Source organism: Trachypithecus francoisi, unplaced genomic scaffold, assembly GCF_009764315.1.
Source record: "Trachypithecus francoisi isolate TF-2019V2 unplaced genomic scaffold, Tfra_2.0 Lachesis_group3, whole genome shotgun sequence".
Classification (NCBI taxonomy): Eukaryota; Metazoa; Chordata; class Mammalia; order Primates; family Cercopithecidae; genus Trachypithecus; species Trachypithecus francoisi.
The window spans coordinates 42,192,570-42,208,510 of NW_022681468.1; the positions used below are offsets into that span (position 1 = coordinate 42,192,570).

General features: G+C 36.6%; 1 protein-coding gene across 2 annotated transcripts in view; it reads left to right on the forward strand.

Moving 5' to 3' along the window:
* Nucleotides 1–15,941, forward strand: part of KCNH5 (potassium voltage-gated channel subfamily H member 5) — a 351,127-nt gene that overhangs the window by 53,694 nt on the left and 281,492 nt on the right. For both annotated transcript variants that reach the window (XM_033187796.1, XM_033187797.1), the window contains exons 5-6: nt 4,011–4,126; nt 9,986–10,378. In XM_033187796.1, coding sequence (XP_033043687.1) covers nt 4,011–4,126; nt 9,986–10,378 — 509 coding nt within the window. The remainder of the gene's footprint in view (nt 1–4,010; nt 4,127–9,985; nt 10,379–15,941) is intronic.

Below are 15,941 nucleotides of genomic sequence, written 5' to 3' on the forward strand. Positions count from 1 at the left end.
TTAATTCATTCACTAAACAAAACCATTCAATAAAACATTCCACAAAAACAGATCTAGTGCCCACTATGTGTTAGTCAACCATGGTAATATAGTCTGGCTCTGTGTTCCCACCCAAATCTCATCTTGAATTGTAATTTGAATTGTAATCCCCACATTGGGGGAGGGACCTCATAGGAGGTGATTAGATCACAGGGGCAGTCACCCCATGCTGTTCTCATTACAGTGAGTAAATTCTCCTGAGATCTGATGTTTTTATAAGGGGATTTTCCCCTCTTGGCTCGGCACTTCTTCCTGCCGCCATGTAAAGAAGGACGTGTTCGCTTTCGCTTCTGCCATGATTGCATGTTTCCCAAGGTCTCTCCAGCCATGTGGAACTGTGAGTCAATTAAACCTGTTTCCTTTATAAGTTACCCAGTCTCAGGCAGTTCTTTATAGCAGAATGAGAATGGACTAATACCAAGGATAGAAAATACAAGATCTGGCACCTAAAAGTCACACGATACAGTCAATTCCCTTTTCATCTATGTTCAAGGGTAGTCTTACTAAGAATATGCTGACTTAAAACATTTTTAGAATGATGGCTTAATATTACCTTTCTCTTTCATTTTCTTTCTGTTTTTTAAATCAATGATAGTCCTATTTTTACTCTTGGAGAAAAATGCCTGTGTTTTATTTTTACTGTTTAAAAATGATTTTTTTCCTTCAAGAAACTAAAATAAGCTAAAGAAAAGAGATGAAATCTTCCTTGGTCACACTGACTTCATGTGTAAAATAAGGTACACACATATGCAGACATTTGTACAAGCTTTTTTTCTATTAGGAACTACTGCTTACTCATTAAGAAACACAGTTGTAGTATGTGCTCGTGATGGCTTCAAATGGAAAACCAGAGGATAATAATAAGCTTTCATTGTCATATTTCTCCTTCCTCACATTTATTTTCATGAACGATACTGTAAAATCAGAGAAAACCTGCAATTTGATGATTTGTATTCTTTTATGGATCATTTAGTTTATTCCTAAATATCTCCTTTTTTTTGTCAAAATATTTTTTTGGATAAACCTTTTCTTTACACAGGGAATGAAAGTGGGCATTTCTTTTAATCTAACTGAGTTATATCAAGAGCTGTAATTTCACCCGTTTTAGAAATCTGAGCCTTCAGTAAGTAAAAAATTGACTTGGAATTTTCTAGAAATAGTCAAGGCAATTATAACATTCTGTTGATTTAAGGTACACAAATTATCACCAGGTAAAATTATAATATACCCATGACTCATATAGTTACTGTCATCCAAAGACACCCTCATCACTTTTACCAAACAAAGCAAAACCAAACCAAAAACCAGGGATAATGAAACAAAATGAGATTTATTTTATATCTGATTTTTAAAGTTACAAATACGATTAATTTATGTTATGGTGTATTTTATGCCAGGCCCTGTTTCAAGTGGTAAGAATGGAGGGAAAAACAAGAGTTTAGCAAGAGTGACTATTATATTAATCAACAGTTGCATCAGTGTTGTTAGTACCAGGTGAGGTATGCATCCCATGATATGCGTGTACAGAGGAGAGCACGTCTCACTTGTGGGTGAATCAAAGAAGCATCAAGGTAATGCTTTAACTGAGGCTGCAGTTACCAGATTAAGTGTTAGCCAGACAGATGGGGGAGGGAAAAGACATTCCAGGCAGGCAGAATGATTGTAACATGTGAAAACATGGAAACACAAAACAGCATAGGGTGTACAAAGAATTCCTAGTAGATTTAATTTTCATTTTGAATTTATTCTTTATTTGATTTGCTATTGATTTCAATAAGGCTGGGATGCAAAGCATGTGTGAGAAAGTGGCAAGAGAGAGGCAGAGCAAATCACTGGGATCAGAAAATAAATGACCTGTATACCAAGGATATACAGTGTTATCCTGGAGGCCTTCAGGTTTCTGTAAAGGGTAATAGGGTAAAAGGCATGTGTTTTAGAAAGAATTTTGCATGCAATGAGGATGTGGTTTTGGAACGCTGCCTAACTCAGGTGAAAAATGGTATGTTATCTGACATAGTAGGGTGCAGAGAGGAGATTCAATCTGAGAGATATTTATTGATGTTATAATCTATAAGGCTGGGAAATAATTGTGTGTGAGTGTGTGTGTGTGTGTGTAGGTAATAGTGAAAAGAGGATGGCGAATTTCAAGTTTCTCATTTGGGCAATTAGAAATATCTTGGGGCCATTCGACAAGATCAGGGATGCATGAATGAGGCAGAGTGGGTGATGAAGGGGTAAGATGGTATCAGTTTTGGACATGTTGAGTGTTGTCAGATGCCTGTAGAACACTGCAGTAAGAAAGGTCCAGTGGCTAATTAGACACATAAGTCTGGCACTCAAAAGAAAAAGTCTCAATTTGTCATAGAGATTGCATGTTGGTTTTTCATTAATGTTGAGTTTTTAGAGAGTTGGTAGCATATCTGATACCTTTTTTTGTTTCTGCAGCACATTGTACAGGGTAAGCCTTAGGGTTGCATATGATTCCCAAAACCTAACCTTTTTTTGGTTCTAATTACTAGGATGGGGCCCATTAATGTAGAAGAAATAAAGACTTTCCATCAACTGATACCAGTTTATTTCTTTTCCAATCCAGTTATTGAATACATAGAGAGACCTGAATTGGTGGGGCAATACAAAGCTTAAATGAAATCAGAATCAGCCTGAAGAAGAGTAGTAAAGAATGATGTCACCTGCGTTTTATGGTTTGACAGATATTAGGCAGGTGTACAGGTGTATTTCCAGAATTTCTTCCTTAATTTTTTTTTTTTGTCATATTGTCTGAAATTTCATCATTGCCATCATTCCTTTGGAACATCAGGAGTTTTTCAGTTTTAAGGAGTTACCTAATAAATGACCTCATGAAGGGTAATTGTGTAGAAGTTATCAGATAGTGTTAACAACATTTTTTAATGAATCGGAGCTTTTGAGATATCTAGAGAAAGGATAATTGAGACAGGACAAGAGTATGGCTGGTTATGTTCTATTTGTTCACCTCTTATTGACATTTCCTTGAGATTAATGATTTCAGTGCTGGCAATTTGAGGCCCCAGAAGAAAAGTCTTTCCTATTAAATTGCATTTCTTTCCCCCAAAAGTCACTGCTCTTTCAGAAGGCATTATTAACAATTCTAGATATTCCAAAAATAAATTTAGGTATCACTGCAGTTGTTAATAACAGATAAATAACATTTTGCTATGTTACAAGGAAGATGGGAGTGTGTGAGATAAACCATAAAAAGTAAGATTTGCTGCAATTCAGTTTTATTCTCTTATATCTACACACAAATGCATGAAGGACTTTTTATTAGGGCAAGACAGGCTGCTATAACAAATAAATCCCCAACTTTCAGTGGCTTAATACAATAGAAGCACATTTCTTGCTCATATAACAGTCCAAGGCAAAGGATCCTGGCTGGCATATGGCATTTTCCCACGCAGTTATTCAGAAGCTTTGCTATCCCCTTGGGCCTTGTCATTTGCATCCTTCCAGCTGGTAGAAAGAAAGAGAAATTATAGAGAAGTCACAGTTGCTTCTAAATCACGGCATGGAAGTGACACACATTACTTCTGTCTACATTCCATTGGTGAGAACCAGGGACATAGGCCATACTAAGATGCAAGAAATTCTGGGAAATATGTTCCTGGTTGGACAGCTATATCCCAATAAGAAAGCTATACAATGCAAGGAGGAGCACAGAATTTTGTGGATAGCTGGTTGCCTTGGCTACGGGGACTATATCACAGATATGGGCAAAACACAAAGGTCACACATAAAAATTGTTCATTATTTTATAGCCACATTTCAAATATATGAGCACATCTATACAGAAGGAAAGAAAATACTTTTGTTTGATACTTTGCATTCATTTTGGATATTATGTGGTTGCTGAGATCTTTTTAATACTAGCAAGAATGTTGGATTTCTTATTCATTGTGTATGAAAAACTGAGACTTTCTTTCCTTATTTTTAAGGTTGGACGAAATTTGCCCGATTGACACGAGCTTTGACAAATAGCCGAAGTGTTTTGCAGCAGCTCACGCCAATGAATAAAACAGAGGTGGTCCACAAACATTCAAGATTAGCTGAAGTAAGTATGAGACAAACTTTGCTTCCCAAGATGGTGGTGTTGGTACATTTTTCTTCCCCAAAATGATTTAATATAGATATTTCTGGCTATGATCTTATAAATACTTAGCTGATAATTTATGTTTCCCTTGTAGAAATATAAGAAATTCTAAATATTTCTATTCATTCTCTCCAACTTTTGAAATGGGAGTGTAGCTTATGACATCCCAGGTCATGTCTGTAGAGTGTAAGTTTTCTTTGAGCATATCAGATAGGGAGTTCTTTCATTGCTTCATGAGTATATGCAGCAAACACATATTCAGGGTATGCTCTGTGCTTGGCACTCTGCAAAGGATGTAAAGATAAATAAGAAATGGGTCCTGTCATCAAGGAGTTAAATACCCAACAGAAACTGATCATAAGATGTGAAAAAATGCAATGACAGGGTGCCGTGGGAGCCTGTGCAGGAGAATTTGCCCAAATGTGGGGCCCTAGGGAAGGCTGTATGAGTGAGATGATACCTGGACTGAGTGAATTCTGAAGGGAAAATGTGAGAGTTAGTCAGGTAAAGAAGGGATGCAGTTTATTCCTACTAGGGAGGCCAGCATGTACAAAGGCTCAGAGATGAGGTAGTATGATGACGTTGAGTATGACTTTAGTGTAGCTGAATTCAGATGGGGAAGGAGAAGGTAAGGTAGCATATAGTGAAATGGTGGTGGCTGGTGTCTCATGTGCCAGGAAAATGACCTTTGTGTCTCAGAAAAACCTCTCAAAGGGAGGTGGATCCTAATTGGTTTCTTTTGCAGTTTCATGTTTTTATTGTGTTAATTCAAAAACTTTATTCTAAGAAGAGGCCTATAGTTTTTACCAGATTGCCATAGGGATCCAAGGCACAAAATGATTAAAAACTCCTGCATGACCTAGTGGCTTTGTGGTGAATGGGGAGGTAGAGAAACCAGTGAGGAAGCCCTAGCAGTAAGTCAGTCAGCATGACCATGGTTGTTAGCAAGATAGTGATAGCAGAAGCAGGTGGATTGCAGACACATTAAGATTAGAGTAAACACATTTGTTGATACATTAGAATAGTGTGTGAAACAACAGGTTGAGTCCAGTGTGATTCTATGTTTTTGATTTAGACGACAGGGTAGATAGTACTGTTGGTTAATAAAATGACGAATGTAAGAGGAAGGACAGAAGATTTGAGGACAATGACCTTGAGTTCGGTTTTGGGCATACTAAGTTTGAAGAGCCTGATAGGAAGTCCTAGTGGAGATGCCTGAACGGCAGTGAGATTTATGGGTTTGGCACTCTGGAAAGATATTTGAGTTTGAGTTGTAGGCTTCAGTGTCATCCTTACAGTTATGGCTGTTCAAGTCATGTGACTAGATGATGTTACCCTGAGACTAAGGAGAAAAAAAATGAGGACAGAACTCTGAGGCAGCTAATAGCTTTATTGTTCGCATGTCTTCTATAACCATAATTTGTGTTACTGGTTTGAAAGATGCCAAAAAGCTCATTAAGCTACCAAAACTATGCTGAGCACTACGTTTGCACTCACAAAATATTCTGAGGTAACTTTTACCAAAAGAGAGACAGATAAAATAAAATCCGTATGCTTATCAGTTTTCTCTGCTGCAGAAAAGTGAGTTGAAGCACTTCAGAGTAATTTTCTTAACTCATTGTAAATATTGACTCTGGTTTGGAGGGGATTAGGAAGTAAAGTATGTTCCCTGAATTTAGAAGACTATAGAGTTTTCCTTAGACCATGGCTAACAAAAAGACTTATTACGGTTTTCTGCTTTAAACAGCACTGTTAGCTTGGGGAAAGATGAATCCTTTGATGTGCAGACATGTTTCTGAAGACCAAAATAAGACGTTAATATAACTAAATATTAACTAATAATAATAATCACAATATTTAAAAGTTAATATGCAATTAGTACAAGATTTAAAGCAGACAATGAGATACGACTTTCTTTTGCAAAAATGCTTAGATTTTGGCGCTATTTACTATTCTGCCTAAAGTTGCCTGTTTCTTTCTACAAATCAAGCTGAAATGTAGGAGGTTGTTTCTGTGATTGTTAATTTTTGTAGTCATGATTCCTTCAGAGTCTTAACCACACCTTATTCAGGATTTTTCTTTTGTCTGTTATACAACAGAGTGAGAACAAGTGGAAGGGGGCCATAGAGAAGAAAATCTTCTCCCTTAGCACCCAGAATCACTCAGAATTGTTTTTCTCTATGTCCAGGGAAAAGAAAGAAACTTTCCCCTTGACATTTTCTCATTTTTACTTTTGAGAAACTTATTCCTATTTCATCCCATCTGGTTTTTTTTTTTCTTTGCTCTGTGATTAGTGTTAGTTTCTTTACCAGTCATCCCTTATTCATAAACCTGGTTCTGATATAAAACTGCTTTCTGTCAGATCTTAGGATCGGTTTCAGAGAGCACACAGAAATAACAAGATTGTCGATAGACATTTAGTCTGAATACCTGCCCTGCAGTGCATGCTCTTAATCTCCAAAGATAGACATAAAAGAAATATCAAATAAGTACAACAATATTGTTTTTCCAGTGGTACTCAAAACTCATATAATTTGCTGAACGCAAGTATTTGGTTTTGCTGTGGAATTTCAGGCTCTTTCACTTTTTCAAAGACAGATAAATTTGATCTCAGTTCTACCTGATCCCCCAAATTTGGAGCTGATCCCCAGTTTCAAAGATTCCAGTCTCCATAAAGGTAGTTAATTAATTTTCCGCATGCATTGACACCCTGCTGATTGCCTTTAGCTTGCTCACTTTTATGTTGGGTAGAGATAAATATATGCACCCCGCCACATCAGTCAGTGGGCCTGACTTTGTTGGAGTCAATGCTCTCAGATCTTCAGAGAGGAAGAATGTGTCTGTATTGGTACAAAAATACATCAAAAAAATGTGATTTCATCCTCCCTCGACCAAAGGCTTATTGCTTATAAAAGCACAAATGAAATAACAATGAAAGTGAAGAGTCTGTTACTCACTGTTTTTAAAAGAGCCCAGGGACAGAGTGAAGATTAAGGTAATGCTTTGCATATGAAAAAGATCAAGCTTCAATTATTTTTTGTGCACTATTTTTTGTTGTTGCCATTTTCCTCTTCTTCCTCCTCCTTGTCCTCCTCTACCCTTTCCTCCTCCTTTTTGTCCTCATATTGCATTTTTTGGAGGGCTTTACATATGCAAATCACTGTCTAGAGAATTGGGTCCTGAATGTCTAAAGAAATGTAAGACAGAGATCTTAACTTGGGCTGTACATTGTAAACACCTGGGAAGGTTTTGAAACTATAGATTCTCTGAGAACCCAAACAAGACCAATTTAATCATTCTCCAGGGTGGAGTCTAGGTATAAGTATACTGTATTCTTTTAAAACTTCCCCAGATGATTTTAATGTATAGCTAGGTTTAAGACTTTCTGAACTTAGGGTGATGCCATTGCATCTTTAGAGGAGACTTGCATTAATCCAGGGTACTGAGCAGGCCTGACATCTGTTAGCACAGTAGGCACGGTGTCCAGGGCCCCACAGCGCTTTTACGGGCCTACAAGATGTTTCAATTTCTATTAACAGCAGAAGAAAACAGAGTAACTTTTAGGTAAAAATGAAAGTTGAATGTGTGATATTAATATATTTATCTTTACAGGAATGCTGTTATAATACATACACACACACACACACACACACATATATACACACACATGCATATATATATACTTTTTTTTTTTTTTTTGAGACAGAGTCTTGCTCTGTCGCCCAGGCTGGAGTGCAGTGAGTGGTGCGATCTCAGCTCACTGCAACCTCTGCCTCCCAGGTTCAAGTGATTCTCCTGCCTCAGCCTCCAGAGTAGCTGGGACTACAGGCACGTGCCACTACGCCTGGCTAATTTTTGTATTTTTAGTAGCGACGGGGTTTCACCATGAAGGAGTCCAGGAAGGAACAAAGGCTTAGGGTCCGTGAAGGTGGTAATGCACCCTGGCACTGAGTTTATTCTTATTTCCCAAGTTTGATTTATTTGTGGTTAAACATAGACTGTGTATATATAGATGGTAAACTACTAACATTGAATATGAAGGCAATTTTCATGTGTAGCACAATGAAATTGGAACTAATAGGCCAGTAGTTGAAAGGTAAAAGAAAAACCACGATTATGTACAATTGTATATATATAATGCTTCACCCCAACATGACTTACACTCCTGGTAGGATAGTTTGCTCTTAAGTAATTTAAGACATCATGGGAAAAATATAACTGAGGTACTGATAATGACAAATACATAAAATATCTTTACAGGTATTCTTACAAACCCCAAAATAAAAACAACAATTCTAACATACAATTAAAGAGACCGCCAATGATGTTTTCCATATCAAAAAATAGTAACAATGGATATTATATTCTTAGTTTTCCGATACATAAGTTCTGTATGTGAGAGGAACTTTAGGATACTGTCCCAAGCTTCCAAAGATGCTAGTATATTTGTTTTGTTTTTTGGCATATAACTCAGAGTTACATGCTAACAAGTATTTTTATTTTTATCTATTCCTACATCTAAGTATTTAATGCATTTATGATTTTATGATTTGGACTTTTTGACTCCTACCTCCTGGGTCCCATTAGTCCTAGAGACACTGAATAACTGAATACATATGATGGGCAAAGCTGTTGAAAATATTTAAAAATTTCAATTTACCAAACTCTTTAACACATACGGTGTCTTTGGCTTCATTGATGGCAAAGGGCAGAAGTTTTTGGTTTACCCCTTCAACTGTTTTTTTTGTTTTTTGTTTTTGAGATGTAGTCTCACTCTGTCGCCAGGCTGGAGTGCAGTGGCGCAATCTCAGCTCACTGCAACCTCTGCCTCCTGTGTTCAAGTGATTCTAGTGTCTCCACTCCCTGAGTAGCTGGGATTATAGGAACGCACCACCACACCCATCTAATATTTGTATTTTTAGTAGAGATGGGGTTTCACCATGTTGGCCAGGATGGTCTCGATCTCCTGACCTCGTGATCTGCTTGCCTCAACTATTTTTTAGAATTCCCAGGTTCCAGGTTCCAGAAGGCAATGCTATGTCTTGTGTTGGTTACCTTTGCCCAGGGATACACAAACCTCTACTCTTGCTCTGTCATCTGCTTTTTATCTTTTTTTCTACTGTAATTAGACCTAATTAGTATAATTCAAGGTTCATATAACCTTACGTTGAAATTTTTCCATTTGTCAAATAGGTATACAGAAACAAACTTGAGTATTTAATATTTTTTTCCCTAAAGGAAATTTGCACTTGGGCAAGAAACACAATATTCTTTAAGTCCAAATCTAAGGGAGAAAGAGAAAAAGCAGGTAATACCCTTTACAATCCTTTACACTGCTGTGCCAGCCATCAGGGCCCTTGCTGAGTATCATTCAACAACAACATCACCAACAGTGCGATGCCGGGGTCCAGCGAGGCCATCAGAATCAAAGTTATTTTTCCCGAGGTGCTAAATGTGTATGAAGAATAGATAATGGTGTATCACCCAAATAACTGCCGGACAGTCCATGAGAGCCATGTGATTCTAGGGGAGCTTACAGAGTGAGTGTGCTGGAGGCACTTGAAGAAGTGGACATCTAGCAGTGTTGTGGATCAGTGTTGGCTACTGCGTCAGAGCAGGCCAGATAGAACAGCAGAAAGATCAGCTTTGGTAGAGCGCTTGGACGTGGAGTGATTTCCTGTGAACAAATTTTAGGACAACTCAGGAAAAGAGGGAGGCAAGACTGTGGAGCATGACTGGCTGTGGTTTGACTGCCAGTAGATTTGAACTCATCACTGACTGTGCAGAGATAACCTAGTCAACACATTTTCTCTCTTTTAGGTTCTTCAGCTGGGATCAGATATCCTTCCTCAGTATAAACAAGAAGCGCCAAAGACGCCACCACACATTATTTTACATTATTGTGCTTTTAAAACTACTTGGGATTGGGTGATTTTAATTCTTACCTTCTACACCGCCATTATGGTTCCTTATAATGTTTCCTTCAAAACAAAACAGAACAACATAGCCTGGCTGGTACTGGATAGTGTGGTGGACGTTATTTTTCTGGTTGACATCGTTTTAAATTTTCACACAACTTTCGTGGGGCCTGGTGGAGAGGTCATTTCTGACCCTAAGCTCATAAGGATGAACTATCTGAAAACTTGGTTTGTGATCGATCTGCTGTCTTGTTTACCTTATGACATCATCAATGCCTTTGAAAATGTGGATGAGGTAAGTCTTTTGTTTTGGTTTTCTGAGTACTGTGGGTCATATGTTTTGAAAACATCAGGATAAGTGGATTCCACAGATAATCCAAACCTCTTTTTAGCCAGCATTTTCAACTTTCTTGAAACCCTTGCCAAAAGTTATTGCATTTGATCACCTTAAGTTAGTGTTCATCTATTTCTTTTCCTTGATATCTGGTTGAAAGTACTAATTACTGGGAATTGGAGGTTGTGAATGGAAGAAGTGGAGGAGAAGAAAAGTGGTGGCATTTGAAGTCAACTACGGTTCACAAACTACATAATTGATTGAAAGAAGATATTAGGTTGGTGCAAAAGTAATTGTGGTTTTCACAATTACTTTTAATGGTAAAAACCACATTTACTTTTATAACAACCTAATAAGTAGATATATTTTCTTTGAAAAGCTGCAGCATTTGAAAACTCTATTCACTCACAGATCTATTGACTGCTCCTCTCAAGATATTTATGGTAACAGTGGTAGAGTTAACATAAAGATAAAGAAAGTTTTATGAAAGAGCAATTCTTGAATTTTTGCCACTTTGGTGTCTTCCTCATAGCTTTTGCTTTACATTTTGTCTGAATATATTTGTGGGTATTGGATGACATATTAGTCCATTTTCATACTGCTATAAATATACAACCTGAGACTGGGTAATTTATAAACAGAAGATATTTAATTGACTCACAGTTCCACATAGCTGGAGAGGCCTCAGGAAACTTATAATCCTAGTGGAAGGAAGCAAGGACCTTCTTCACATGGCGGCAGGAGAGAGAAAGGAGCACAGGGGAAACTGCCACTTTTAAAACCCCCAGATCTTGTGAGAACTCCCTCACTATCATGGGAACAGCGTGGGGAAAACTGCCCCCATAATCTAATCACCTCCCACCAGGTCCCTCTCTTGACATGTGGGGATTACTATTCGAGATGAGATTTGGGTGGGGACACAGAACCAAACCATATCAGATGACTTCTGAAGTCTGGTCTAATATAAGACTCTGCTTCTTCAGTGTTATCAGTGCACCTAGAAGTAATTAAAATATGTAAAAGCTTAAAAGACTACTTCATTCGCAGCTTCTCAGCCTCTAACTTAATAGCAGATGATATTTAAGTTGTTACACCAAGCTAATAGGATACAATCAGTAATTTCAATTCATAATACATAGAAGAGTCAGTATAGAATATATCTATTATTAAAATGTGTAAATAATGGTAATATTACTAACTTAATTGTCCTAAGATGTTCCTATAGATTCTACTCTGTAGACTGCTCGATGGAAAATTCCTTATTCTGTTATTATTATTATTATACATTATAATATATTATTGTTTCTCTATGTGTGTTGGGAGATAGATTGAAACTTTTCTTCAGTGACTTTTTCCATAAAATATTTACATTCAATCAACTATAATAATACAAATATTATTTTCCCCAAATTTAATGTAGACATTGTATTTTCATACTGTATATGTAATTATTACTTTACAAATTATGGCAAAAAAGAAATCATAGTAATTCATTTTCCAAGTTTTGAGTCCACCTACATGAAGCTTTTAAAGATTTTTTTTTTCAAATTTATCTTCTGAAGTGAGTTAAAGAAGTTAATTTTGAAAATACAAATCACATAATAGGGGACAATAAGCAATATTTATGTTTTGCACACTACACAGATGATTACATTAATACCTTGGTTATTTAGAACATAGGCCTAAAGATTTTAATAAAAGGAATCACTCATGTGGAATCTAGAAAAGTTCAAGTTCATCTCATATAGAGTAGAATGATGGTAACCAGGGGGTGGGGTGAATGGAGAGATGGTCAAAGAATACAAAACTTCAGTTAGATGGAACTAAATTCAAGAGAGCTATTATACAACATGGCAACTATAGTTAACAATGTACTACATTCTGTAAAAATGCTAAGAAAGTGGGTGTAAAGTGTTCTCACCACAAAAATGATAACTATGTGAAGAAACACATATGTTAACTAGCTAGATTTAGTCATTCCACAATGCATACGTACTTAAAGACGTCATGTTCTACATGTATTTTTAATTTCTGTCCATTAAAAATAATCAAAAGATTGGTTTGATTAGTATTGCAGTAAATATATTGTATAATAATAAATACATATATAATTATATGTAATACTGCAATAATATTTATATTAAAAGATTCCCTCAATTTTGCTCATATTCAAGAAATGCAAAGTAAATCTGCACTAAATACAGTTTTCATTTATTACACTGCAAAGACCGAAACTATTAGAACGCTAGGCTATTGAGTGTAGTAGCTAAGTAGGCACACTGCTCAAATCTCCTTTCATAAACATGTGTTGTGTGGAGTACAGTCAGCTGCACCCTCAGTCCAGCTCCTGGCTTTAGAAAGCCTGTTGTTAGCATCTCTTCTTAACTCAACATTTAGTGATCTCATAGTGGTAGCTTGAAGTTAGCCACAGTGGGAGTATTTACACCACAGAAAGTAGCAAAAGCTACAAATCAAGGCCTTTTTAAAAAACTTTCTGTAGAGCTAGTTGTTAATCATTTTCCAACACAGCACTGAACACAGTTAACTGAAGGCTGCTGCATTTTCTGATCTGCTGCAGCTCACATATTGAAGCTGGGCTCACACATTTCCCCAGGGCTGCTCCCTGTCAATGTCTGAGTATGGTGGGAATACTATAACTTGTCCATACGTGCAACTTTTGCTCTGGGACTGTCCATTTATTATGTAAAAGTTTAAGCTTTTTCTTCCTACCTGAGTCTTCCTTCCCTCTTTCACAGGTGTTAGACTTGCATTGTAGTCCAAAGGCTCTTCGTGTTCCCCTCCTCCTCATTTTGTCCTTCCCAGGCATTTACGTCAGTAAAATTATTGCGTAAATAACCCTGACTTGGCATCTACTCCTTATAGGACCTCACTTGATCAAGTGGGATGTGGTGTGTCACTCTCATATACTGCTCAGGGGAGAACGAATTGGTAAAATCTCTATAAAGAACAGTTGGCAATGTCTCGTTTTAAAAAAGAGAAGACCCTAGACTGCCACTTTCAAATTTTTCGGCGGATTCTTCTATTATTTGCTTCCATGTCACCAAACAACGTGACTACATATCTACCTCTTGGTTTGTCAATTTTAGGTTTTGTCTTTGACTTCTCACTAGGAAAGGTGAGATTTTAGCTCCCCTTTCTACCTTCTCTTACTATTTACATGCACCATTTTCATCACCTCATTCTCACAATGTATTATCCTTTTGATTCAATAAATATTAAGCATTGATTTTTTATTATTAATTTGTTTCTTTTTTTGGAGACAGAGTCTTGCTCTGTCACCCAGGCCAGAGTGCAGTGGTATGATCACTGCAACCTCTGCCTCCCAGGTTCAAGCGATTCTCCTGCCTCAACCTCCACAGCAGCTGGGACTAGAGATGCACACCACCACACTCGGCTAATTTTAAAATTTTTTTTAGTATTTCACCATGTTGGCCAGTCTGGTCTTGAATTCTTGACCTCAAGTGATCCGCCCGCCTCAGCCTCCCAAAACGTTGGGATTACAGGTGTGAGCCACTGGGCCCTGCCAAGTGTTTATATTATTATGACTGCAAATATGCACTTTCTAGCTGATCCTTGCAGCATGTTGTAATTACTTTTCTTTTTCTGCACTTTCCATTTTTCTGGGAGCTGATAACTGTCTGATTTTACGTTTTCTATGTTCTTATCACTAATTCAGCTGCAAAGTTCTCTGACAATTATCTAAATCTCCCTTCATTACATTGATGCAAGAGATATTCTGTCAATATCATTTTCTTAAACAAACCTCTCTTTACTCTTTCACTTAATTGACGGTTGAGCTAGCCATAATATTCTTGGCTAGAGATAATTTTCCTTCAGAATTTTGAAAGATACAATGCCATTGTACTCTATCTCCCGGTAATTCTGATAAGAAGCTTGAAGTCATTATGATTTCTGCTCCTTTACGTGTGACCTATTTCCTCTTTCTGGAAGTTTCATTTATCTTCTCTGTCCCAAGGTTCTGTAACTTTCTGATGATATACCTTTGTGCAGATCTATTTTCATCAGTTTTGATGGGTATTAACTAGGTGGTCCTTTTCAGTCTGGAAAAACATGGCTACTGTCTCGATATTTTTCCTATTATGATTTTCTCCAGCCCTCTGACCTGTTCTAAATTTTCTCTCTTTCTGAAACTCCTTTTATTAAGATATTGTATCTGTGGGACCACTCCTGTAATTTCCTTTAAAAAAAAAAACCTCCTATTTTCCAATCCTTTATATTTTTGCTGTACTTTCTGGGAGATTTCTTCCACATTTTTCTAATGTTCTTTGTCCCTAATAATGCCTTCCTTGCTTAAGGTCTAGTTTGCTCTATACTATTATAGCTAAATTTGCTTTTGTGTAGTTGGTGTGTATTTGGTCTGTGTATTTCTGGATATATATTTTATGAGTAGTGTATAGATTCTGAAAGTCTCTTTAACAGGCAAGTTTAGTCTGTTTACATTGATTGTGATTAATTACGTTTTGATTTACTTAGTACATGTTATTTTCTATTTTTAAATGCCTTTTCTTATCTTTGTTTTTTGCTGTTTTCTTTTTCCTTTTGTTTTTCCAGGTTTTGGATTGATTGAACTTTTCTTTAATCTCTTGGATTCCTCCTACTGGTTTAGAATTTTTTCTGTTAATCGATTACTTGTACATTTTTAACATCAGTGTTTGACTTAAATTCCAGAAGCTTCTAAGTATCTTTACCTTTCTTCATTTAATTCAAGCACTTCTGTTCCCTTTCATCTTTCAAATGATTATTGTCTTTTATTTTGGGCCTACATTATTTTTCGTTTTTTCCTTTTAATCTGTGATTGTTTTATTAATATTTAATTGTCAATTCTTATTTAGATTTATCCACATTTATCAGCTTCTTCATTCATACTATTTTACGCATTCTTTGCCTTCTTTCTGGGTCAGTTCCTGTAGATTGGCTCTTTATTACCCCTTATTATAACATTCACCTTTCTGGAACATATTTCTTTCAGGAAGCCTGCCTGCATCATTCCCAAGCAGCTTTAATTAATATCTTCACCATATTTCATCTGTATAGGTATGCATCTTAATATAGTTAAAAATATTTTTTCTTTTGTTGATTTGTGTGTGTTCATAAGCACTATATCAGCTGTTGGATGTTCTGGAGTCTTGTGCCTTGTCTAGGACATATTTGTTTTGAGACTTTGAGAGGGTTACTCTGGTTCTCAGTTTCCATGATGTAAAACAAGGGAAGAAGTGTATAGCTAAATTACTTATATCACAAGGTGGTTATAAGGAATAAATGGGAAAAGGGATACTAATAAATTTTGCTTGTAGAATTCTGCTAGTCTGATGGGGTATGATTATTTCATTTGTATGTTTGTTTCTTCAGCTGGATTATAAATCCTGTGGTGGTGAACAATGTGTCTTCCATCTCCTTGGTATTTCTTCATTGCTCTTAAGGTATACTGGTGACTTATTGACATGAAGTAGTAAAATGTTAGCAAGGTTTTAGTAAGTTGTAC